This window comes from Thunnus thynnus, chromosome 2 (genome assembly GCF_963924715.1).
Source record: "Thunnus thynnus chromosome 2, fThuThy2.1, whole genome shotgun sequence".
NCBI classification, from domain to species: Eukaryota; Metazoa; Chordata; class Actinopteri; order Scombriformes; family Scombridae; genus Thunnus; species Thunnus thynnus.
In genome coordinates, this window is record NC_089518.1 from 23,684,683 (window position 1) to 23,712,167 (window position 27,485).

At 41.8% G+C, this 27,485-nt stretch overlaps 1 protein-coding gene across 4 annotated transcripts; it reads right to left on the reverse strand.

Moving 5' to 3' along the window:
- Window positions 1-3,984: 3,984 nt before the first annotated feature.
- LOC137198252 (transducin-like enhancer protein 1) lies at window positions 3,985-27,485 on the reverse strand. Of its 4 annotated transcripts, none has more exons than XM_067611977.1 (20): window positions 26,663-27,485; window positions 26,116-26,216; window positions 24,933-24,996; window positions 24,083-24,127; window positions 18,662-18,724; window positions 18,435-18,509; window positions 15,057-15,273; window positions 14,671-14,687; window positions 12,185-12,298; window positions 11,680-11,733; window positions 11,321-11,470; window positions 10,996-11,134; window positions 10,227-10,426; window positions 9,060-9,136; window positions 8,602-8,851; window positions 8,124-8,371; window positions 7,596-7,743; window positions 7,293-7,443; window positions 6,956-7,032; window positions 3,985-6,473 (listed from the first exon to the last, which is right to left on the reverse strand). In XM_067611977.1, exons 1-20 carry the CDS (start codon window positions 26,684-26,686, stop codon window positions 6,366-6,368), a joined length of 2,322 nt encoding a protein of 773 aa, XP_067468078.1. In that variant the 5' UTR covers window positions 26,687-27,485; the 3' UTR covers window positions 3,985-6,365. The 4 variants fall into 4 exon arrangements, with proteins under 4 accessions (XP_067468078.1, XP_067468076.1, XP_067468075.1 ...); XM_067611975.1 differs by having other exon boundaries at window positions 15,057-15,276; XM_067611974.1 differs by having other exon boundaries at window positions 18,405-18,509.

The window sequence follows — 27,485 nt, forward strand, 5'->3', positions numbered from 1 at the left end:
GGCTACCTGGGGAGGTCGAGGCAAAGAAATGGGAGGAGAAGAGTAAAAAAAGCAAATAAGCTCTGGGGAGGTAGGAGAGGAAAGGAAAGTATATTTCCTGAGAGGAGAGGAGAGGAGAGGAGAGGAGAGGAGAGAAAAATCAGGTTTTCCACATAAACAGGGACTTGGGGAAAACAAAGAAGAAGATGATGATGGAAGGAGGGAGTGTGGGCCCTGGAGAGACAAAAGAGAGAAAAGGGAAGAAAAGGGAGAAAAGAAATAAGAAAAGGAAAAACCATCTAAAGCTTTGGAGAACGGTGGAACAGAAGGAGGAGGGAAATACAAATGAGACTGAGCGGAGGAACACAGAAAGGAGGAGAAAAGAAAAGAGGAGGAGGAGGGGGCTTGAAGACAGCATAACAGGATGTAATGGTTTTAAAGGCCTGGTTTTAGTCATGCTGGCAGCTGCTGCACCCTCGTTATCCCCTGCTCGTATTTGTGTGAATTAAATTTAATCTGTGTGTATTGTAGCCCGTCTGTCTTCAACTGTTCTGCTGTATTTATGTGACATCCACAAACTCTGCTGGGAAAATGTAAACAGCATAAAAACAATGATTAGACCTGACTTTCATTATGATTGATGAAATACTACAATATGCATCATACATCCAAGTTAAATGCAGATGAAATAAAGAACTAAATCGATCAAGAGACTCAGGATTATCACAATAATCAGAAATATGGGTTGGCCCACATGCCAATATCATTACATTTTATAGATAGTAGAAGCTGTGCTCATCAGTTTTTCTTATTTCAACAACCAATCAAATGACTGTGTGTAATGTAAAATGGGTCACCTGTAGAGTCACACATTCCTGCCACCCAACTGTGAAGTTCTTTTGTCGCTTCGTCACATTTCAGCTCTTTTTTTTTTAGCTTTTACAGCACGCAGCTGTACGGTTTTGGTTCACTCTCACCACTCAGCGTTGTTTCAAGGAGCAGCAGGCAGCTGTTTTCAGTGAAAAAGCTCTGATTTCTGTACACTAACTGCCCAGGTAAACCATGTTAGTGACAAGCTGGTGAGCATAGTGGAGTATTTAGCAGCTGAAGAGACAGACACTATCTTCAGGAGTTAGTGGAGAAAAAAGACGAAAAAGCTAAAACGACATTTAAGTGGCCAAAAAAGGAGTATTCAACCATCATACGTGTTTTAGAAATAATTTTGTGACAATATGTTAATATTAACTATTTATCTACTTCATGTAAAACTTCCTCATTAATTTCCACTTCATATAAGTTTGTTTTACATTATTTTATTTATTTCTGTCTTGAATATTTTATTTGTCTGAGACTTCAGAAAGAACAAAGTAAATAATGAGAAACAAAAATTAGATGAATAAGTACCACCAACACACACTCATACACACTTATTTACACAATAATTGCAATATTTGTGTACTGTATATCCTAAATAATCCAATTTTTTTACCTCTTCTTTAAAATTCAGCCATAAAACTTAAAGTATTTTCAAAGTGAGCATAGCCTGAAATGTCACTATCTCTTGTCCTGAACTGGAACTGGGCCTCATAAATGTAGAAACACAAGTATACTCACATCCGCACTGTACACATAAGCTGAGCAGTGGGAAGAGAGCACCTTTTTTGTGTGGCGTTGAGATAAATAGGATTAGGGATTTGGGAGATTTAGGGGGAATAATCCGTCTGTGTATCGGAGAGAGGCAGCAGCGGTGATGATCAAAAGAGAACGCTGTGATACAGGGCTCAGAAATCTCTGGATAGACTGGAAACTTGGAGTGACATTTTCCCCATTTTTCTCCAAGGATCAGCCTTCATTTTGTGACTGTGACTGCTGTAATTGCCACATAATCACCTCATACTGTACAACACGGCGTGCACTTGTTTGTGTGAGTGTCTGTGTGCGAGAGCCGGGGATAGACAGAGAATTATATATTCACAGTAATTAATCAGATTTACAGTTTACATCAGGAGAGAGAGGGAGAGAGAGAGAGAGCTAGTCTGTTTGTTGTGGGTGTTAGTATTAAGCAGGGGATTGGATGTGGTTATTTAACACACACAGATGATTTGAACAGCTGCTCTGTTCTGCTACTATCTATACCTCCATATCAATACCACATAGGCTAAAAAAAAACTGGCAAAACTCTGAACACCAGACAAAAAGATCCCTGCAGGTTTGGTGGTCCACCCAGTTTCTTCAATCTTTTACCAACGTCAGGGCTGCAACAGGCTGGAGTGGCTGTAAAACATCCTAGACAGGTCACAGGTTTCACAGGGCAAACAGGGACACAGTCCAACTGCATTAACTGTAGGAATGAGCAGAAATGAAACATTTATGCAAACGCAAAGCCAGGTTTCCTTTTCCAGTCAAAACCAGGTTTAGAGAAACCTCATTGTTATGTTCTTTAATGTTTGTGTGCATTGATAAGACCTCGAAAGTCAAAGTAAAATCGCACTGGGCGAATAGCGTTGTTGGATGAATGCAGGTTTAACAATAACGGGCTGGTGTTAGAGCAATCACACTACCACAAAACATGTAAAAGTGTTATCCAGTGGTTTTTTTTAGATGCATACGTGCATGCAGTCACGTAAAACCATTTTCCTCTGAGTTGGGTGACCTGGAAAATAGCTTTTATGTGGACACAAAATGAGCTCAGATGATGGAAAACGAGAGAACATCAGATTTACTTTCTTCAACAAAAAGGCCTAAGATTTAGTTTAATGTCAGTTGCAATGAGGGGGGAAAGTTCATTACAAACATCTTTATTTTTAAAAAAAGCTACATAACTAAAAGCAGAAAATATATGCATTTTCATTTGATTGCCATCTAGCTAACTTTAATTCATAAAAACAACGTTATCACAGCAGTAGACCACTTCACATGCAGTTGGAGCCTTTCAAACTGCACTCAAAGGCAGAAATCATCTATCAGTTGGAGTCAAGTGCTTACCGTGTCAAGTGGAATGGCACTCACATTAATAACTACAAAAGCCTGATCCCATTCGGGTAAATATCCGTTTCGTCAGTCCTTGTTCAGTCTTTATCTGTGCTGGATGTTGTTATCTCACTTTAATACATTACACGGGTCAAGTGCAGGTTTTTTAAGGAGTGCACTTTAAGCAAGTTATCAAAGCTGCTCACTTCAGATCAAACTATCACTCATAATTCAACGTAAATCTTGTCATTTCATACATGAGTACAACGGCAAAATGGCAAAAAGCGTGCTGTATGAATTTTAGAAGAAACAAAAATGACAATCCAAAGACTGTATAGTGGACCCCATTTCACTTTATCTCCTGGTGTTTTAACAGGCAGGAAGTGACTAAATAACTTACCCAATGTTTATCTAAGTCTGACGCACTTCAGTTTGTGAAATAGCACCTCATACTTACACAATGATGAAGACTGTTGACATTATAAAAAGCAAACAGGATTTAGAGCTTCATGTATGTCTTAACCCTGTGGAAACATGTAGAGACGACCAAGCTGAGAACTGACGTAGCTTGATGTTCTTTATTTTAAGTCTCTCAATCAACACTCACTGCACCCTTTCATAACTATTAGACCTCAGGTGACTTAATTTGCAGTTTTTCTGATTATGGCTTTAACTGAAAACATCAATAATGTCAGCAATAACCTGACAATGGTGTATGATGATTTTTATGCATTTTATTCCAAAGCTTCATCCACACAGATTCAAATGAGGGCAACTCTTATCCTCTGCTCGCCACTGAGCAGTTTCAGTAATATAAACTTTGTGAAAGAGAACGATGAGTTAAGATTAGGCACTTGTTAACTTTTTCCATTTACCTTATAAGTCTAGAATTTAAACCTTCTGTTTACAAGACCGATTCTCTAAACTCTGAGCTACTCTCACAATTATCCGCAGCATAAAAGGGATTCAAAAGATTTTATCAGTCAGGTCCTAATGTGCTCTCGTACGAACCCAGAAAGTCAAAGACCACTCCAGTTACAAAAAAACACATTTATTATCTAGACTTTTCAATCATTTTAGATTAGCTAGCATTAAGACCATTTAGTATATCTTATGACGTTTCTTTTACATGTAAAAGACGTACAAAAACAGTTTGTTATTTCTAAAGCATGTCCTGTAAGAAAAGAAGAAATATATACATTTTTACAAACATTCAACAGACAAAAATAGATTAAAAAGGAAAAAAAAAGAAAACTAAGCACATGGTCATGAAATTATTGAGTTTAAAATGGCTGAAACTGACTGACTCCTTCCTGAAGCTGAAATGACGACGGCACCTTTGCAAACTTCCTTTGTAAGTAAAAGACCATCCTAACCAATCATTGAATCTTACTTGTAGTCTTGTAATCGTCTTTGTGAAGTAAAGACAACAGCATGACATACTTTTACTTCTCAACGTTATTTCACAAATGTCCCGGTTTGAAGAATGTAGCTGAGAAATATCACAATACAGTAGCTGGAAAAAAGGCAATATGGTTTGAGAATATGATTAAGAGGACTTTTCACTTGTTCTAATAGGATTTTCAGAAAAACACAATGTTAATTTACTTTCCTTTTTCGCAGTGAAGGCTGTCCCTGTTTATGATTGACCATTCGGTAAGACATCACGTGCTTTAAAGAGTGATAAAGGCATGACTGGGGTGAGTTTACAACAGTAAATACAGTAACTGAAAGAATTTGTTCCTATTTAAACTGAAGAGAGCGAATTAAATTCAAGACCATTTATCTGAATCATCATGACCTCGACCAATGAGCATATTTTGGAAGAAACCACAAGCAAATTATTTGCAATTGAATTTCACTTGATTTCAATATGACCAACCATAATCAAAATAGTTATTTGTTTATCTGAAGCTGTACCCAGCTGATTGATTATCAATAGTGGCAACAATATCAGTTACTGAAATGCTTTCAGCTCAAATCAGAGACTGAGTTCAGTTGGTACTACTAATGTAAACATGTGTAGTTGATGACGCACCTCTGCTGCACACGTTTAACCCGCGTGTAGGAATTTAACAAAGAATGAGTTTGAAGGCGTATGTTGCTTTCCGATTCTTCCTTCCTTACTTTCAAATGTAGCTATCAACATTTCTCCCAATATCCTGAAGACTTTAAATCTCGTAGAGCACCGGTTTGTCAAGAAAAAATAATTGGTTGAAAAAGAAACACTAGAAAAGAAAAAAAAGGGGGTAGTGAATGGAAAGAAGGATCAACCTCTGAGACATTTTTCCTTTCAGGATTTCATCAGTTCTTTCAACCAGGATCGTAAGAATAAGAGGAAAGGGGGAAAAAAGGAGAAAACAAGTTGATTTTTTTTTCAGAACCACCAGCCTTAAATTGGGGCTTATGCAAGTCCAGACCTGCTGTAAAATTAATTTGAATATATTCTCCTGTTGTGGAAACTTATTTGGTTTGGTAAGCTATTTTTTACTGTGAAAAAGTATTGTGTCTCAGGAGAATCAAACTAGCCCATCTTCAAGATGGTTTATATCTATTGTGTTTACTGTCATGTTATGGATATTCTTTAAGTAGTGTGTGTACTAAATGTGTGGGTGGGCAGCTACCACTACAGTGCAGTTAGTGAGGACTGGACTTACTGTTAAGACAGCAAAGGTACTTAGCACTATTCAGACAGTGTAGGCGTATCAGAACAGCAAGCTGAGGTTCTAAGGTCAAAGGAGTCAGAGCTGAAAGATCAACAGCCTGTGAGCGTTGTCTGTCTGGAACAAAATATAAACCAACATGTTTCACATTCACTGCCTGTAAAATGTTCATCTGTCCATCAACAGTTGCCTTTGCTCCTTTGTCTCTCCATAACTTTGTTCGCTTCTGTCCAACTTTCTTGACGTCTGTCGTTTGTTAACATATTTATCCCTCGGGTTTCAATGTTCATTCTAAGGTCACGGCCCAAGATTGTGACACAGAACACTGTGTGTTTTAATATCTGATGTTCAGTTCAGTGTTCTCCAGAAGAGCTGGTCCCAGTTTAATAAATGCGGAGCCCCTTTGGTTCAGTCATTGTCTGGTCCCCGTAACTGATCCAAGTGCAGTTCTTAGCAGAAAGCAGTAAAAACAACAACAACAAAAAAAAAAAATTAACATCCACTTCTTCTGCTCCTATTAACATCCAACTTCTTCAATTAATTCCCAACTCCAAATGGAACAATGTATACAGGCACAATGGATATGTGCATGTAAAATGTACTTCTTTCTGCGTCTCCTCCATAGATGTAACAGAAAAAGGAATGTACCATCAAGGTCACTGTTGTCTGTCATTTCTAGGTCCAAACGAAATTGTCTAGAAAGGTATTGGTTATGTGGAAAAGAACAAATGTCCTTGCTTTCTTTCCATATTCTTAGTAGATGACCTCGTAAACAGTTGCCTTCTTGTCCCCTGAACCAGTGACGATGTATTTGTCATCCACGGATATGTCGCAGCTTAGAACCGAGGATGATTCTTTAGACTGCAGAGAGAGGAAGACATGAAGAGGATGAAGAAAGGTCAGGCAAAAACATATAAATAAAAGTGACGCAATTTCTAAAGAAATTTTATAAGTAACTGGATATAGTGCTTAAAAGCAAACGTTAAAGCTGTACTAAAATAAAAATTATATTATATATATATTACTGCTGAATGGTTAATAAGATACAGTAGCTGCCATGAAATATTTGATAATGTTGTCACAGAGATATGAGATGAGAGAGTTAAATGTTACCACTATTTTTAACTGTACATTCCAGCAGGAGCAGGTATGTTGAACTTAACAACTTTCACCTGTTATGAATTTAAGTAAATGCACACAAGAGAACGCTCTTTTTGAGGACAGCGTTATTCATTGCATTGATGAAATGCAGTCACTTCAGAGGCAGCAATATTAGATCTTCTCAGTATTATATATTATATATTACATATTATAGAATGAATGTAGTGGTCTGTTGTCCCAACCTGGAATATGCTGGCTCCATAGGGTGTTCTCCATGCATTTAGTAAGTTATCCTTCCCTGTGCTCACAAACCATTTGCCTGGATAAAGAGACAGAAACAATAAGAAACCGAAGGGAAAAACAAAAAGGTAAACAATGACATTGAAACAGTGAAAAGGGAATACTTTATGCAGAATAGATGTAATAAATTGAAGGTAAAACTACTGAGGTAGATTTAAGTCCCTGAACCGTCATGGCAAATTTAAATTAATAATGTTCAAGAGAATGATTTCTATATAGACTATAAAGTAGTAGTAGTGGAAAATGCATGAATGGAAGATTAAGTAGCCTGTTGCTTACCACAGTAGGCAAACTGCAGAGAGAGTACACAGCTCTCATGAAGATGAAGCTGGTATTTGTCAGGCTTGGTGACATGAAGGACCTCAACGTTGCTGCTTTCCATTCCCACAGCAAGCCACTCTCCTGTTGGACAGTAGCCAAGAGAGAAGATCTGGAGAGACAGAGACAGGAAATGTTACTGGTGTTGTATTAGCATTGAGCATTTGATTTGATTTTATTCAGTCATACTGAGGATGCTACTATTAGTGCAAAGATTTGAATTTGTTAGTCAATGGCACACTTTGTGCTCATACGAGTGTGCACCTGTGATGTAAAGTCGTGCTGCTGCAGCTGCCGTCCCTCTCTGAGATCCCAGGAGCGGACAGTGTTATCCAGGCCTCCAGTCCACAGCTTGGTGCCATCATTGGAAATGTCAATACAGCTGGCTCCATCTGTGTGGCCCTGGAACTGCCTGCAGGGTACACACACACATACACCACACATATCCTGAGTTAAATAAAGACAGAAAAGCCTCAGAAGTTACTCTGCACCTTAGATTTCTCATGAGCATCCACTCTTTTAGTACTATAGCTAAATATTCTGCTTATTGGAGCTACAACATGTAATCTAGGTGTGGTACAATCAGCCACCACTGAGAGACCGCTAATTAAGCAAAATCTATACTGTGGGTGACTGGTGGTTAGAAAACTAAGTCAGTAATTGCAGATGCCCATAAAACTCACCAGAGCCTTTTATTTATTTGTACTAATCTTCTTCAAAGAATGAGACTGAAAATAAGTGAGCTTCTCATGCTCCTATGTCAAAACATACACAGAACAGGCTCTCCCTTACCTGACCAGTGTCTGGTTGTGTAAATCCCAGACAGCAATGTTTCCATCGCTACAACAGGAGAAGCAGACCTTGGAGTCCGGGCTGATGGCCAGAGCGTAGCATGCTGGTGCTGATGATGTTAACTCTGCCTTAATCCTGGGTGTGGGCGTGGCCAAATCCCAGATTGACAACGTGCTGGCCTCACCTCCCACAATCAGCGTCCGACCATCAGGGAGGAGACGACAGGAGCGGATGTAGTTGTCTCTGTTCTGATGTGGTAGACGCAAAAAATAGTTGTGTCTTAATGTTTTTTCATAAACACAATAGTATATTTTCTATTTGTTTTATTTTATATTAGACACATTTAGTTTTCACTATTGATATGTACTACGTCACAACTGAAGAAATTCTGGTTTGAACACTTTTAACAGACAATTAATCAAACACACACACTTCTCTCACATAGACGATATATTTTGTACCCCATCACCTCACTCACCAGACAGTCGAGCTGCGACACGGGGCTCTTGTTGCCTGGGTGACTAATGTCCCAGACCTTGACGCAACCCTTCCCTCCTGTGTAAACGTGTCTGGTGGGGTTACTGATGGTAACGGCGCACACCACCTCTCCGTGGTTCAATGTGTTGATCTGACGGGCGTGGCGAGGGATCCCTGGGCCCACTAGAGCATCTGGTGGGAACGGCACTGGCTGCATCTGTCCATCAGCTGCCACGTGAAAGGAATAGGCACTGATGGTACAAAGAAAGAGGGGGGGAGAAAGTGTAAGAGGAGGAGGAGGACAATAAGGACAGGAGAATAAAGAGAAGGAAAGAAAGAGGTCGGAAGTAGATGAAAAAAACTGTCATCCTTTCTTTCTGAGGGGTTGTTTTTCAGTTGCTCCACAGAGCAAATTTGGATCAGTTCTCAAACATACAGGCAGCCACAAAACACACTTACGGTTTGCCGCCAGGAATTCCTGTCAGACTGGGAGGCATTCCAGGAACTCGCATGTGAGGATGAGGATCAAAACCAACCTTGAGGAGAGAACACAGACATTTCATGAGCACAGTGCAAAGACACACCCATGGGCATTAACAAAATGCACACAGGTCAATACTAACCTGTGAAACAGAGCACAAACACTCATGAGCACAAAGCAAACAGACACTCTAAAGTACACACACCCTCTGCATCTGAATGACAAGTATAAGAGTCAGCAAACACACAGAGGCAGAGCTGTCAGTACTTGCAACCCCCCCTCCAACACACACACACACACACACACACATACATCTGGTGAGTACACAACCTGAGTTTCTATCAAGTGTTGCCCAGACACAGACACAGCTGTGAGTCCACTAAACCTATTTAAACAGTGTAATCAACACTATGCAAATACAGCTAAGAGTGATGAGGTGATTGAACATAATGTGCACAGGAATACCTACTGTATAAATACTATCACACAGAAAAGAGAAATACAGCTGTGCAACTATTGACTTTTCACACTTTGCTGTGTAAAAATATACAGTGCTTACAGAAAAGTATTCACACCTTTTTTTTTTATTCTTTCACAACATTTAATATCTATAGATGTAATTATGAGTCTTAATACCGATCAAAAGATTTAGATCTAAAATTAGTAAAATATTCTTTATTCTATACTATATGATAAGTATTCATTGTTGCAGAAACTTTTTTTGGAAGTTTCATAATAATTTAGATGGAGATCACCTGTGTGTAACTGAAGTCTAACAAGTGACAGAGCTTGAACAGTTTTGCAATGTAGAATGAGGGAAAAACAAATCAGACATCCAATTACAACCAATTGACTTGAAAGGGGTGAATAATTTTGCAATCAATACTTTAGTGTTTTATATTTGCACTCAATTTAGATACACTTGTAGACATTTGTTTTTACTTTGATTAAAATGTCCAATTACATCCACTATGACTCAATACTGAAGCATGCTGAAACGTTAAATAGTTCAAGGGTTGTTAATACTTCATGGGCTTTGTATGTCAACATTTAGTCACATAAAAACATAGATAACTAAACCTATTTATACTGATTTGATATGACGGTAATTTTCTCAAAACTCATAGTCATCCATTCCTACTCACCATAGGTGAACGGCCATACGCAGCCACAGCGGCCGCCGCAGCAGCACTCATCTGAGGTGACATGTTGTGTAGTCCAGCAGCATAGGCTGCAGCCCCAGCTGCTCCAGCAAGCTCCCCGTTCATCCCTGCTGCATGGGGCAACATACCAAATGCACCCGGGTATGGGCCTGGCACAGCCAGAGGAGTCCGCAGACCTGCAGCTGAGGTGGAAAGAGAAGGACAGAGAGCAAAAAACACATAAAAAAGCTGGACACAATTAAGACAGCTTTGAAGTGAAAATCGTCCCCATTAAATATCTTGGAATAAAAGCCCTGATCTCAGACCCGAGCCAACAAAGGCGAAGAAGAAGGCTCCAATCTAGTTAACATGTATGTAAACAGAGGAAGGAAATGCATTCAACACTTATGTATGAGCTCAAGGATACACACAATGCATTTTGGTGAGTAACTCTCATTGTAAGCTTAACTTTTGTTTGTTTACAAGAAAACTACACAGGGTACCTTTAACTTAAAAGGTGCCCCACAGGGAAGAGGAAAACTAGAAACTAGAAAGTAAACATGGATGTAAATAATGCAGGTTTCAAAATGTAAATACAAGGCTCTGCAAATGTTTCATGAGGAAGGAAATACATTGAACACCTCACCTCAAACATACAAACAATGTACAGTAAAAGTAAGCACATTAAAATTACATTAACTTATCATATAAATCATGAACCTAAAAAACTCAACTCGTATTTGTCATTTATTAATGATTATACTGAACTTACTGGGTGGATGTGGTATCTCCATGGAGGGGGGTTTTGATAGGCTGGGCCGGATACCAGGTGTAGAACTTGGACCAGGGGTGGAATCACCTCTAGGTGTGGGTGTGCTTGATTTTAGCCCAGGTGTTCCTGCTTTGTCTCGCTGCAAGCAAGAGAGAGAGAGAGAGAGAGAGAGAGAGAGAGAGAGAGAGAGAGAGAGAGAGGAAAAGAGAGAGTGACTTTAGAATCATACAAAAAAAAAAAGATAAAACTACTGACTATCCACCCATCAATCCATCTAGTCGGTCTATCCAACAATATGTCAACACAACTGAGGCTGCATCCATACCATTGCCATCTCTTTGGACTTGAGGGAGGAGGAGCTAGCTGATGACGCAGTAGAGGCTGGACTGCAGGGATCTTTCTTGAGGAGACGTGCTTTATCCAGGCCATTCTCTCTAGGGGAGGGGAGAGGCGTCCCACGGGGGGAAGTTGGATCCTGGTGGAGGGACAAGGAGTCAGTTAACTAAGGAGAACAAAATTTCTGTACAAAACCGATGTTGGCATTTTTCTGGATAGAAGATCTCAGTCCCGTGTGAATATAGCGAAAGCCATTTAAAGAGGGACCATCCCTTACAGACTATTGTGATGCTGATCACAAATATCACACCTACTAACGAACATTATAAATTATTAACACATACTGACCTCATTTGAGACATCCACCACTAAATTATCATCACTTTTCTCCCCGTCACTATCCTGCAAAAGCAGACAATCAATTAGCACATAATTAATATTTTGCACTTCAGTGTAATAATTCTCATACAGAAAATTGTCCCAAATGTCATTTATTAGCTGTAAAACAGTCTGTTACAAGGAATTAACCAATGAATATTCAAGTGGAAATAAATAAGTGAATTATAAAAATAGAATAAGTGAATAAAATAAATTAAACATTACTCTTAACATTCTGTGTGTCACTTCATGATATATCTGTTGCATCTACAAACAATAAAGATATATGTGCAGGGCACAAAATTAGCACCAGCCACATGCTGGTAAAATATGCAAGTGGTTTGCTTCACTCACCAGCCAAAAACACAATGATAATCTATTGAGTGGCTGGTAAAATTTGAACATTCACTTGCCATTTGGCCGGTGGACAAAAAAGTTAATTTTGCACCCTGCATATATGCATAGTATTTCTTACATAGTGGCTGGAGTCCTTGTCCTCCACTTTACGTTTCTTGGTGTCATTTGAAAAATCAGGTCCGTTACGTCGCTTATCTGAGTTCCTGAGACTTTCTGGCAGCAATGAGTTACTCTGCAGATGAAAGTAGAGAGTAGGAGAAGAAGGACAGAACACAGTGGGACAGTAGAGCAGAGAGATTAAAGAAAGAAAACAGAAAAAAAAGAGAAAGGGAGTTCGAAGGACAAAGAAGAAAAAAAAAAATTAGAGGTGAGGCAGTCTTTCCATTTACAGTTCAGGTTGTGCTTTGTTGTGTATGCATTCTGCATGAGCTCACTAAACCGTCTGATCCATCCACCACTAATTACAACAGCTATTCAGCTATGTGTGGAGCAGGTTAGAAAAACAGACTACTTACTAGCAAATAGGTTAATAGTTCACAGAAGCATGAATTAAGCAGCACTAACACTTAAACAGCAACCTCTTTTCTCACTTGACCAAAGCCAGTCACAGCCACACACAAACACACACCTCTGAAGTTGATGATTACATTAAGTGGCTCTCAAAATCTATCAGTGCTCCCTCTTCTGGCTCTGACAAGCTGCACTGACTGCAGTGAATGTGAGTGTGTCAGTGTGTGTGTGTGTGTGTGTGTGCGCGCAATGTGTAATTGACTGTGAAAGCCTGTGTGTATGATCAAGTGTGTAACAGACTGTGTGTGTGTATTACTTGCATAACACTCTTGTGTCCCTGTGTCCCAAGACTACACACACACAGACACACACACACACACACACACACACACACACACACAGAGCTGCCCCCCTCCGGCCTCCTGACCAACGGATCCTATTGTTAATGGATTAAAGCTTCATGTTGAGTCCATTATAGTCTCAGCAATGTCAATGAAATGTGCATCCAACATACACAAACACACATGCGCGTGCACACATCCAGTGAGCGAGCACTTGGGCTTTGAGGGGGGAAAGGGTAAATGAAGGAGGAATAGCTAAGAGAGGAGGAGGAGGGTGAGAAAAAAGGGGAAAGGGAGGGGATGAGATTAGAGGACAGAAGAAGGGTGTGAGTGTGTGGAGGAGAAGAAAGGGTGACAAGAAACGAGGGAGGGAAGGAGAAGGGTGAGGGGGGTTGAAAATCTGTATTCTGCCAAAGGCCCCTTCCTTCACGCCCTCCCCGCTTCCTCCCTCCCTCTCACCTCCTCCCCCTTTATTGAAAGGTTTTAGTGAGCTGAGCACAGGAGCACTGACCCGCAAAACATAAGCAATTTCCCCCCTCCGTCCCTCCCCTGCTCGCTTTTAGCATGGTCTCTCTCACTCACACACACACACACACACACACACACACACACACACAAGCTCAGTGTCATATGACTGCTGCTCCCACACCCTCCCCCCCCACCACCCTTTCCCAAGCCCTCCCCTCTCAGTGGTGGTGATATTAAACACAATGAGAGTCTTTAAGCGCGGGATCAGGGGCGGTGGGAGGAGGGGGGGGAGGGGGTAATCTGCTCACTGAGGTGTTAAATAGGCACAACAATGCAGGCTGGGCTGGAGGAGTGTGTGCGTGCATGTGTGTGAGTGTGAGTGTGTAAGTGTGAGTGTGAGTGTGTGTGTGTGTGCGTGTGTGTGCGCATGTGACCATGCTAAAAAGCTCATTTCGAGGAGAAAGGAAACTTAACAGTTCAGAGCAGATCTAGGGCAGAACTAAACAGGCAGGCCAAAGCTCTCCCCAAGAGATCCCCATACACACATAAACACACACACACACTTTGAAACTGAGAGTCAAAAGTATACAACTTTACGACAAAAGCTATTTGGGTGTGAAACAGTGGTAAAAGGAAAAACAAAAAAAAACTGCAAGGTGCTTTTATGCATAATGACATGCATGAGATAAACTTCACTGATCCCTGAGGGGGGAAAACAGTCAATGTGGCGGCAAAGAACTGGATAACAAAAGCAATACCATTAAAGTGAAAAATTGTGCCTGTAGCAGCAACAGGTGCAGTTTACCTGGAATATAAGTTTCAAGTTCTAAGTCTTAGTTTTCATGTGCTTTAGGATAAATGTGCTGTGACTTTTTAGATACTGTGTCTTAAATAAAATGTGAGAATTGTTTGGTTGGACTAAAACAACCTTACATATTACAGCAGAGATTAAGGGAATAGTTTTGATTTGCCGGATCTTTCTATTTAACCAGAGGCAGATGATTAATAACAAAACCAAACAGCTAGATCATTACTTGGAGTTGCTATATGTAAAATTATATCTAGAGCAGCCAGTTTAAATGTGTTTTTCCTTGAGTTTGAGTAAAGCTTACTGATCCCTTAGAGCTGAGCTCAGACAGACAAATCTCACTGTTGAGTCAAACTACATGCAAACTGGATCCAAGAACAGTCAAATGCCCTAAAACTAAACTATCCTTTTAAGACAGACAAGAAACTACGGTTTGTCAGAGCAGTAAACATTTCTGCAGAAAGAGGAAATACTTACTGTGCCGGGTTCTCGGTCTATTGCCATTGGAAATGTGTACGTGAGGTTGAGGTCATAGGGTGTTCAGCAGAGCGGAAAATTAAAAACAAAAAAACAAGAAAGGAAGATGACTGAGTTAGAAATGTGAAGTTCAGTACGTTTTAATTACATTTAGACTCAGAAGCAATTCAAACCATTTTAGTCACCATTTACAAAAGGAAAAAAAAATGTATACAGCAAAAGTATTTCAGAAATACAGTTTACATATTGAATGACAAGGTAGTTTAAAACTGAATTGTATTTGATAACTTTGTTATTTATAAACTTCTGGGCAAGACAAGTGATACATAACAATTTCCCTGTCTATTTGAAGAGGTGTTTCTGTGTTGGAGGGTGTGTCAGTTCACCTCTCAGGTGCTCAGGTCCTGCAGGGTGCGAGTCTGGTCCGGACAGGTGGGGCTTTTTATCCCCACCGTCTTTTCCCACCAGATGAGGAGGAATAGCACCAAGTGCTCCTGATAGAGCCAGGAGACCAGCTGAACCACCCAGCTGAGACGGGTGGAGGCCTGCGGGGTGGGGAGTAAGGGGCACAGGGGCACCACCATGGCTATGGGATAGGTGCTGCTGCTATAAGAAAGAGAGAGAGGAGAAAAGAGAGAGAGAGAGGAGTGGTTAGATCAGTTGAAAGAAAAGACTGGCATGATTCAGGGATGCTGCGATACACAGTTGAGCCTTCTTTTGGTGTGGTGGGTCTAAAGATATCAATACATCCCATACATAACAGAATTCTTTGTGACTAGCCACTGAAATGGTGCACACAGGCTGATAAGTAACATATTCACCAGTACTTCAGCTTTTCAGAAGATGCCAAAGTTAGTTTCATTCGGTATGTATTACTGGTCTAATTCACCACACCTGTGATGCAGTGCAGTATGATGACACCTGCTAAAAAGCTGTTGAGCTCTCTGTTGAGATGTAACCCAAAAAGATGCTATATCGTAGCTGCCTTTGATGTCTAAAATACGTGCTTCCTGACCCCAAAAACTCAAGTGTCAGTGACTGAAACTGAGCCATCAATAGGTAAAAATCAATAGGTCTCTGGAACCTAATCAATAGAGATTTCTGGCCCTATTGAAGTCTTCAACAGATGGGACAGCTTCTTCTGTGTCTGGGTTTACACCATCTCAACAAGCTGCTGCAGTCTACAAGGAGGTGAACACATCCTCTCCCCCTACACATCAACACACACACACACACACACGCACACGCGCACACACACACACACACACACCCTCCTCCCTCTGGGGTCAAACACTGAACAATACTGACAGCTGGGATCACAGCCCAGAGCCTGAGGATGTGGTGGGAGAAGGGGGGGAGGAGACAGGGAGGAAAAGGAGGAATGACAGAGGAGTGGGGGGAGAGAGAGCCGTGAGCCCCAGCTGCTGCCTGCACTGTCAGGTCTTGTGAGGGAGGGAGGAGGCTGAGGAGAGAGGGAGAGAAGAGGGTCAGAGAGAGAGAGAGAGGGAGAGAGAGTTTGGCTGGCAGCCCTGCTCTCTCTTTCACACCAAATCAGGCGCTCGTCTGAGCGTGAAATGCCTTTGTGTTCCAAAACATCATTATTGCCTCCTCAGACAGTAGCCGCGAGAATCCAAGCTCACTGATTCGCCGCAGGGAGGGGAGGAGGAAGGAGGGAGAGTAGAGGAGAAGGGAGGGTGGGGGGGGGCACAGGAGGCGACTCCGCAGGGGTGGAAGGAGTGCTGAAGGTCAAACCGACTTTTATCTCACCTAATTGACTAACCCACTCCCCCGCTCCTGAGCCCCCCCGCCTTCTCTTTTCCTCTCTATCCATCCTTCGTTCTCTGCATCCTGCCCCAATGAATGAAAGCAAAACAACAAAATAGTCTTTTAGCCTCAACCCCCATGCCTGCTTGTACACACACACACACACACACACACAGTTTCAGAGTTGGCTCGCCTGCCAAACAATCAAACATAAACACACCCACACGTCACACTTGATCACACTAACATGCATACACAGAGTCTAGATAAACAAGGCAGGCAGGCACACACACACACACCGTCGCTCAACCATCCTACCCCTGCCTGTTGTTTTCTGGGGAGAACAGAATCGCATGCTCTGCTACACACAGACGCACACACAAACAGATGCAAAAAACACATACACATGGATACACAAACAGGACCCCCGATGGGAGTAAATGGAGGGGAAGTATTGGTGGAGGCAAGGGGAGCCTGGTTTGTCATGGGATGTTAGTGTGAGCTGGTGTGTATGCATGCGTGTGTGTGTGTGTGTGTGTGTATGTGTGTGTGTGTATGTGTGTGTGTGGAGTTAGGGGCAACATGCTTCATTACACTCATTTAACTCACAAACGGGGTGAATGACAGCCTGGCGTGGGAGACGGGAGGAGAGGGGAAAAGGGGAGTGTAAGGGCAACGCCGTGACCCCCCCTTTTACAAACACTGAAATCCTGCAATTAAGACTCAAACAGCAACTGCCAAATCCACCTCTACCCCCAATCACACACACACACAGACCCCCATCAGTCCACGCCAACTAACAAGCCCACCTCACATCTAACTCTCCAAGCCAACTGCCCACTCTTTGCTAAGCTAAAGCTCTGAAGACCCACCCCCCCCCCCCTTTCCCACATTCCTCTTAAACTCAACCCCATGGCCTCGTCCGACCAGTCAGGACTCTATGGCTCCTATAAAGTCGAGTCTTCTCAAAAACTCAGATTTGACCCAAAAAGTCACGACCAACAGCTTGACTCTGTCTCTCTTTTTTTAGCTAAACATCACAGCCGAAAGGCTTCTGTTTTTGTAACATTTTGTCACTTTCACACTGCCAATCACTTTTCAGCTCATGTCTGAATAGCTGGTCATGCCCCATCCGTCATAGTAAGCTGACCAAATTTTTCCAATAAACACCTCTCATCACACATTGCCAATTGAATCACATCCTATAACTTCAACTCACTCACTGTGAAAAAGATCAGCTCTATCAATCGATCCATACATTTTAATTCCACCCCCATTTTATAATTAATTTCCTAGCAAATCTTTCATATGTCTGACACATGTTTCTACTATCCCTGGAGTACTGACAGGGTATTATGGTCCAAGCCATTTACCATACAATTCATTTGGTGATTCAGGAGTTTAATTCATTGCATTTCCTTTAAATCACAGTGTCAGCTACAATAAATACCTAAAATCTAACATGATTCGATTTGTTAAACTTATTTGTGCAGATGCAGGATTTGCAACACCAGTATGTCAGTCAGGCTTTAGTAGTTATTGAAGGGTATAAATGACATCTAGCAACAACGACAATAAAATGCTTTAAGAGTTACTTTCACTTGCTTGGGTGTTTTGCTTCGGTTTCTGCAATTCATGTTTTCATGACTTTGTAAAAATGTTTTAGAAAAACAAAATTTTCCTAAAGAAAAAGGAAAACAAACATGTACTGACATCTGCGTCATACGCATCAAGTTACAGAGAGGTTCAACTACTACACTGTATTTGTGCAACTGTTGTATTACATGCCAGTTTAAAGCAGGCACAACGCAACACGACTGATTATCAGGGCTGCACAGGGGTGAAGAAGAGGTGCTCCTTAAATGAAAAGTTTTCTATGCTGCTCCTTTTTGAAGATATTCTGTGGATGAATACAGACAGGTATGCACAGACACTCGATGTAAGTTACAAAAAAGTAGAAGAATACACACGGTAGGTGGAAGACCTGGCAGTCCACGTACCCCGATGACAGCATTAAGCTCTGCCATGGTCACCTGTTTGGCCCGCTCCACAGCTTGGACCACCTGCTGCTGATGCTGCAAAACACACAAGACACACACACACACACACACACAATGTTGCTGAGGACCCAGAGTAAATGACAGATCAGCAGAGCTACCAGAGAGAACCAGAGTGAATAAATGCCATACAAATACACAGTCTGCAGCTCAAAGTCACACAGGCTTACCTCCTGTGAGAGGAAGGGGATGACTTGTGCACAGATGGTGTTTAGTCTCTTGGCAATCTCAGTCTGAGGGAGGAAGAGACACACAGACAGAAAGAGACTTAATTGTTAATAACATAATTACATTCATTTAGAAAAGACAGCTGTTCAGTGACACCAATAAAGTCATACAAGTGCACACAAACACACTGGAAACTGCCACCTCCACAGCAAGCCAACACACACACACACACACACACACACACACACACACACACACACACACACAGAACGATGAGATTTTCCTTCCTAATTATCAGTGAGAGCTCAAATTTCTCTCTTGCCTGTTGTATTTCTTTTTTCTTTCTCATCTTTCTATCCTCTCTGCTCTTGTCCCTTTTCCCATCAGCACTTCAACATAATCTCATCAGCTACTAACTTCATTTGCTCTCCCCGAGTATCCATGCCAACACATCCGCCTGCCCCCAACCCCCGGAGGTGGCTACAATTGGCTGAAACCAGATACCCCCACAGTGGCACCAAATCAGATAAGCGGACTCATATTACATATCATCCAATCAAATTGATACGAAGAAGGCCAGGGTGAAGAGGGAATTGGAGGAGCCATGAAACGTAGTAATGGCTCATCAGACACACATCCGCACATAAATAGATACATAGACACTAAATGTGAGAGCTTCAAAAGGGGCTGTGTACTATTGTCACATGAGAACAAAAGTTGGATTATTATATGTTGAAAAATTCTATGACATTTTGGCTCTTGGAAACTTTTCAAAACTCAGTCAACATCTGCAACAAACATAGTCATCAAGCTAAGAAGATATTTAGCATCCCATAGTTTGGGGTTTGACAGGGTAAAGTCTAATTCATACTTTCCACATCCAGGTGGCTACAAGGGTCAGTGTGACGTAAATGTTGTCATTCGTCCACGCCCATGTGGACCCCACTGCGGACGTCCGTGTGCAGAATGCAAATCTGTGACTGCACGGACTGTGCACATTGCAAGTGCGTCAACTGCAAAAGTGCTAAAAAAGCAAACAGGAATGCCAGTCTCGTCTACTGTATGTATGTAGTGTATTCCTATTATCATTAAGCTTTTCTTTTTTCGACTTCTTCTGAACTCCTGAGCTGCATTCAGACTGAAAACAGCCCTGTGTAAAAACAATGTGTTGGTGTGGGTGTGTTGTTTAAAGTGCTGGTGAGACAATGACATACAATCCAGCGAGTCCAGTTGGAGTAACAGATTATTGCGTTTAAAGGCTGATCAGAAAAACACTGCACAGCGGTTTGTAATACTCACAGACTGGATTTTACAACTCTGGAAAGTTATCACACTACAACAACAGTGTGCACATGTGGAACGTGTCTGTGTCCGCAGACCTCCAAAAAAAAAAAAAAAAAGTATGAATGGAACCGCGTGTGTCCGCAAGACCACAGCTGTCCATGGATCAAAAACATGGAAAGCATGAACTGGCCTTTACTCATCCAAACCATTGACCCAATAATTACTTCACCTGGTGTTGAAATTACTGGTTTGCATGCCTATTCTCCCCCTTTTACAGGAATTACAATAATAATACAGCACTTCCTCTTTCCAAGACATAATTGAGGAATACATTGCTACAGGTTCCTACACACAACTTCTCTAAATTTTGACAATATGACTAATATCACGTCCATTTCCTTCCACCAAGACATACTGATATTTCTGCAAATTTTTGGCTGGACCAACCACAGAACAGCCCTATAACCGCAATTGTCCATGAGTGAGTGAGGGAGTGATGAAGTGTCACCATTGGTCGGCCAGGCGATTGTTGGAGTTTCCCCATTGGCCGCTGCTCTTTCAAAATGCTGTCAGCAGCCGGCAGGATAGACACTCCTCGGTGTGTTTGGATTTTATAACTGAACTAATACAAGGATGCAAACTTTCTATTTCTCTGACATTATCACATCACAAACGATGAACAGCAGCATTAAAACACGAGTCTTGCATGTAGCAGTTATATCAGTTAAGTGTGGGACTGCTGGTCTGAAAGCGCGCTTGATTTGACTGTAACTGCGGTAACTGAGCAGAGATAAGCCTCCTGAATTTGCACCCAAAATGCTGTCAAAACTTTCGTTTGCAATTTCCACTGCAGCCTCCATGATCATCGACCAGGAAAGAGGCAGAAAAAAGACACATACTGTGGATGCATGAGGGAGAGGGCACAGTTAAAGCACCCCAAATAACAATCACTCTGACAAAAGACTCTTTTAAATCAAACATCCCAAGTTATGAGTGGAAAGTGTTGTTTTTGCAACTGCGTTTATAATCTTTTTTTTTTTTTTTTTTACTCAAAAGTAACGAAACCATGTCATGTGATATGCTACTTCAGTACACTTTACCAGAAAATATTACTGGGACCACTTGAACAGATGAACATATCAATATCCCGGAATTCACATTTGAGACACTACCACTGACTATCCCTGTAACAAATTGGCCACAATTTCACACAACAACTATTTATAGTCGAGCCATATACTAGGTTTGACCAAGTCTTGTTTGTCATTGAAAGGTAAAACACTTAGATGTTACTTTGCCGGTTCTGAAATTCCCGAAAAGCCGAATTGTGGAGACACCCTGTTTTGGCTTTAGCAAACTGGACTTCTCCATCACCCAGACGCACACAAACAAACACACACACACACACACACACACACCTATCAGCGTAACAAATGACTGACCCTGCCACAGTTCAGCCAATTATGTACTTGGATGAGCTAAATAAGGTGCTAGCCTATTCTGAATGAGCCCTCAACTAAATATGTGGCTGCCTTAGCCATAATATAAATGGGACTATAACTAAAAATAAAATTCTTACAAAGATTTTAATTACAAAATCATCTTACCCAAAAGAATGTAAATAGGGTGGTTTAGTAAATATGTGAAGTAACAGCAGGTGAAGATGGAATAAAGGCAATAAATAAAGGCAAGTAAATATGTGAAAAACTTCATTCTGTGAACACTTAACGCTATAAATAATTGACTCTTAATCCAAAATCAAAGAGAATATAGAATAAAAGGAGGTCTAAGTCTTCAGAGTAGTTGTACTTCAGTTTGTCACTTTTAACTGCCAGACTGCAAGTCATGATACATAATGCAACACTGCTAACGACGATTTGATAGTTGTGAAAAGTTTAAAATGCTCATTTACACATCTTGTGGACTATACTATCTGTACAATGTGAAGCGCTAACAATGCACAGTTCCACATCTGCTTTACAGTGCTTATCATGTGGAGAGCTACATTTCTATATCAAGCAACACAACAGGCTGCTGCATGCAGACATTTAGTTCGTCTGATGTTCGTATTTAATTGCCTTGCTGGGCTCAAATACCAGGCTGTGAGGCATTTATGTGAAATGCCTTGCTATTATTCTTTGTCTCTGTGCTCATATGCACCTGATTCTCCCATCACAACAGCCTCTCTTCAATGCATTAGAGTGAGGGACCGTAACAACATACTTTTCAGTCCTGAAGTAACCAGCATCCTACTTCTGCGTACTGTAACTCAATCTCATAATGCCTAACTTATGCTATGCCTAGAAAGCTCTAAAGGAGCTATATTTGGCAGACTATATCTGCACTTCCATTCTCAGAATCCCCAACAATTAGCTTTGTATAAAGACCTGCTGATTAGGCTGTCTAAGAATAGTTTCAGCAACCACTATCAGGTCATCTTAGTTAATCTAAGCTAACTGACAAAACTAACAAGGATCAAGCAGTCCAGGCCACAAATACCCAAGGCTGCAATCCCTAAGTGAGGCATCATCACAAACAGTGATTCAAGAATATTTGGACAAGCGTCCGAGCACAAATAAATAACATTTTCATTCAGCTCCTGAATAAAAATGTTTTTTTATTCAGCTCCTGAATAAAAATGTTGGAGAAATTCTTTGGTGCACCATCCGCATGATGATAATGATATAATTGAGAAAGTGAGTACACAAAAGTTGAGGATACAGAGTGTTGATGCAAATGTGCACACAATGTGCTAACAGAGAACAGGCTTCCCATTACACATATAATTGGAGCATTATTGCTACAATACACACACACACACACACACACACACACACACACACACACACGTACATCCCCCAGCAGGAGGTGGGTTGTTAGTCTGTATCCCCCACACCCCCCGCCTACAGAAGCTTGTTGCTCTGACAACTGCAGCCCCAAGCTAATGACCTCCCCTGGAGCTTTAGTGTGTGTGTGTGTGTGTGTGTGTGTGTGTGTGTGTGTGTGTGTGTGGACAATAGGAAGAGATGCATCTCCCTCACAATGAAAGAACAGTAGCTTCACATGGACATAAAACGAAAGAGGAGCAAAGAAAAAAGGAAAGAGGGTGGGGGGTGTAGCACAAGGAAGAAGAGATCCTTTAATTGTAAATGGAGAGTGAGGAAGGCAGACAGAAAGGGAGAGAACTTGAGGTATAAAAATGGGAGAAAAAAAAAAACACAAGAGGAGGAGAAGGATAACATGAAAGGACAAGAAACTAATGGGAGGGAGTGTGAGAGAAGGCAGAGAAGCATCCCCACTCCACAGTGAAGCAGCCAGGCCAATCCACCTCCAATTTCCTATGGTCTGACTGGTCAATAGCTGTGGTAATTACTGGTAAACGCTCTGAGCTCTCCAACACTCCTGTGGGGAAACGCGTGTTTGTGTGCATGAGAGAGAGTTTTCCCCTTCTCATCCATGTGTCTACATATTTTATCATGTGAGCATGTTTTCCTTACTGTGTTTGACTTTGTGTGTACATTACCATGTATGTGTTTATTTGTCCTCTTGTGTTTGTATTTATCACTTACGGCTGTACATAAAGTGCCTGTGCCGTTCTGTATGTGTGTAAATTACAAGACATAGGTATCCTTGTTATTCTGTATTTCGTGTTTGCACACTTGTGTACCTGCCTTCCTGCAGTGTGTGTTGATGTGCGCCTCCCTGCTTCTAAAAGCGGGAGCTCTGCTGTCTCTCCTCTGCCGGCCTCATCGTGATCGATTCCTCTGCCCTCCCCAGCCCTGCCCCTCTAATGTAATAAAGCAGGCCGCTCCCCTAGACAGCACAAATCAATCTACAGAGCCATTCATCCTGCCTCTGGGCTCAGCCGGCCGGCCCTAACTGGGGAAATGGAGACAGAGCCCCATCGATCACGAATAAACACACACACGTACACACACACACACGCACACAAGGATACAGTAAAGCACACACACAAATGACTAAACACACATATGCATTTGCGCACACACAAGGACACGTCAACGGGAACACACACCAACTACATCCAAACCCTGCCACGAGAGAGACAGAGAGAGAGAGAGAGAGACAAACAGGCAGACGCAGGAGTAGACAAGAGGCAGACAGATAACCATCCATACCTGTTTGTGCATTTCGATGTTGAGGCCATAAGACATCTCGTAGTACTGAGGAGGACAGAAAATCAGATGGTTAGATATGTGTGAGGAGGTCTGGAATAAAAACTTCAAATAACTTGAAGACGTACAACCTTACAGAGGGGATTTCATTGGAACAAGTAAGCAAAAGCAGCATCACACCTGCTCAAACTACTTTTATAAGCCACAGAAGCCAATGTTTTTTTTTCTGAGTGTCACCATCATGATAGAGGCAAAGCAGATGTTAATGTTTGCAACTTTGTGTTTGACTGCAGGCACCTGTGAGTGTATGTTTGTAATGATTTATTTGTGTGTCGCATTCATGTTGCGTTCTCCTAAGGTTCATTATGTGACAAATACACTTGAGCGATTTCAAGAATTCATTTACGGATTCAGGGTTGACGGTATTTTTCTTTAGAAAAGAGTTTCATCCATTCAAACCTAGTGAACCTAGTTAATCAAAATGAAAAATCTGCCTGGTCACAAACTGTGAAGTCGTTTGACAGTTTAATGTAAAACTACAATCATCTTCATTAGCATGTCTGAGTAAGAAAACTCAGGTGTTGCTTCCATCTTGATAGTTTTTTTTCCTCCAATATGCCTCTTCTTTTTGTTCAGGTAACATAGTATTTACTTAATACTTAAAGAAGATTTTTCACGTCTCAGTCTTTGGAAAGATGAAAGTTCACAGTCAGCTCCAGAGCACATGGAGCTAGTAAGGACGTAGCATCTTCCTCAAGGACACTTGAGCGGAGTAGAAGCCTTACTATGTGATGTGTGATGTTGTAGGGCAAAAAAAATAAATAAATAAATAAAAGTGCCACACGGATCTCACCATGACATAGTGTCTCTGCATCTCAGTCTTTTCGCTGGCCAGCTTCTCACACTCCAGCTTGAGACTGAAAAACACAACAAGTCACAATTTATTTTCACAGAAACTTCTCAAATCGAGCAGATTCTATCTCATTCAGCCCACGTTTATCAGTGTCAACCAGCACCTCAGATTGAGACTTTATATACAAGGTCATTACCCTTTGTGGGTGGTTTTTTGCCGTTGTGAGCCTGGTTTTACAGTACACACAAGTTTCATTGCTGATCAGTGAACATCAGCTAGTGTTTTGACCATTAATAGATGTTAATGTAGCTCTTTTTGTCTAAGAATCTTAGACAATCCAAGAATAAACAGTGGGAATGTTGAACAAGCAATTTGTTGATCCTCCAGCTGTTTTCCTACAATAGATAATGAATGTTGGTAAAGCGTACAAGTTGGTAGAGGGGTTGCTTTCCCCTCTAATCCCCCTTTTTCCCTTTCCTCGCTGATTAAAGCACCCACAAATGCAAAGACAAACCTAAACAGTGCAGGGCACAGAACTTGTTTTCGAGAAAATGAGAGTGAAATGGAGAAGATGATAATTCCTGTTGAATTATGATAACTATTGTCTGTTGGCTTTAGGGTGTTTGTTTTAATTCTTCTTTTATATGTATAAGAGTCCAAATGTGAATAAGAAACAAAATAGTCTGTTTGTAGGTCAGTTTTCACCTGTTGCGACCCCCCACCCCCCTTCCCAACAACACAAATAAGTGAAAGCACATACACATAAAGTAAAGAAAAATACAACTGCACACCTATTCAGTCTCTTTCCCAACACACAACTACACACACTCACACACAGGGGGAAAATAAGGAGTGATTTATGAAACCCTGAGCCCACACGCCACCCTCTGGCTCTCACCCATCACCACGACTTAGACCTACCGCAGTGTACGCACTAAACACTGATGCCTGGGTCTGCTGCATGTGTGCGCTTGTGTGTGTTTGTGTATGTGTGTGAACCTAATCCAGGTTTATGGGTTAGTCTGAGGCCAGAGTTGGGGTTTTGTTCATTATGGCAACGGGGGATGACTGTGGTTAGGGGTGAGATTTACTGTTAGAGGGTAGATGACAATGAGAAAATTGGCCATCATGTCGACCGTATAGACAGAACAGCCTTCCTTGTGAGTGTGTTTGTGTTATCCACCTGTGGTACTGTGCCTGGAGAAACTGGAACTCCTCCTTGATGCGGTCCAGTGACTCTGGGATGGTGAACTTGAAGGGCTGGCCTGGAGCCTGGTGGGGCGTCTGACACACACACACACACACACACACACACACACACACACACACAGGATTATCAACACCATAGTGCTTCATTATGTAGCCTACAATAAGCATCTGATCCTCTCTAGGCTCACGTGTAATGTCAACAACTTTTAATTATTAAACGTTATTAAACAAACAATATTATCAACCCCCACTCTGCTGCTCAGGGCTGATTCAAAGCCCAATTAACAAGAAAAAGGAGCATGATATGAACATGTACTTATCCTGAAGGCTGTTAAAACTAACTGGAGACGCGGGTCAGACAAAGAGGTAATGTTATCTCCCGGGCTGAGTGTGTGTGTGTGTGTGTGTGTGTGTGTGTGTGTGTGTGTGTGTGTGTGTGTGTGTGTGTGTGTGTGTACACCCGGTAACAGCCAGACAGGTGAACAACAGTTAAAGCAAGAAGGAAGCAAGAAGAGTCTTACCGGGTGTCGCCCCTGGGGAAACATTGTTATCTCCGGGGAGGATGCGCCCGTTTCCTTCTCAAACACCCGTTTCGAGGGATCAAACTAGGGTGCAGTAAAGGCTCTGAGGTGCTCCAGATCACGGAGAGGAACCCATCCGCCGTTTGTTACGAGGACCAACTGTCGTTAATTTCAAACAAAACCGACCGCCCAGCCGCTCCGTCCGAGTTCACCGACCGTTTAATGTGAATCCCTGCTTCCCCGCTGTCTCTCGCTTTTCTTTCGGTGAGCTGTCTCTCCTCCGCTCCACCGGCAGTGCAGCCGTAAATCAGCCGGAAAAACACGGGAAACGGCTCATTAGCTGAAGGCAGCTAAGAGGGGGAGGAGGAGGAGATGCAGGAGGAGGAGGAGGGTATGAACCAGGTGAGAAATGAAAAGGCTGGAGCCACCTCAATCACTCTAGCGTTTGTTTTGTGTAGGATCCGACGTATTCCGAGTGGAGAGAGACGAACAAACAAACAAACAAGACAAAATCAAGCCTGTAGACCCCTGAACAGACAGCGGCAAACTGCCGGCTCTCGGTCAGAGCATCAGAAACAAATCCACACAAGTTAATTGCAGTGAAGAGTTCCCACTTGACTCGCCGCGGTGACTAGTTGGCGGTTGAATAGTCAGCAAAAACAGAAATATTTACTTCCCCAGCTCAGTTTGGATGCAAACCTTCGTCCAAAAAAGGTTTCACCAGAAAAGAGGAACGATGTTGTTAGTTTTGATAACAACAACTCCCACCGCGGCGGCAACAGTCCACCGTGTAGCTCTGCTTTACCTCAATGGCAACTTTCTC

What these genes read in the sequence shown, in the direction of transcription:
- LOC137198252 (XM_067611971.1), bottom strand. Translation starts at nt 26,686, where the DNA reads ATGTTTCCCCAGGGGCGACACCCG. An exon ending in CACAACCAGACACTGGTCAG is followed by an intron (nt 7,744 to 8,123) that starts GTAAGGGAGAGC and finishes TGTACCCTGCAG; the next exon opens with GCAGTTCCAGGGCCACACAG. An exon ending in AGCACGACTTTACATCACAG is followed by an intron (nt 7,444 to 7,595) that starts GTGCACACTCGT and finishes CTGTCTCTCCAG; the next exon opens with ATCTTCTCTCTTGGCTACTG.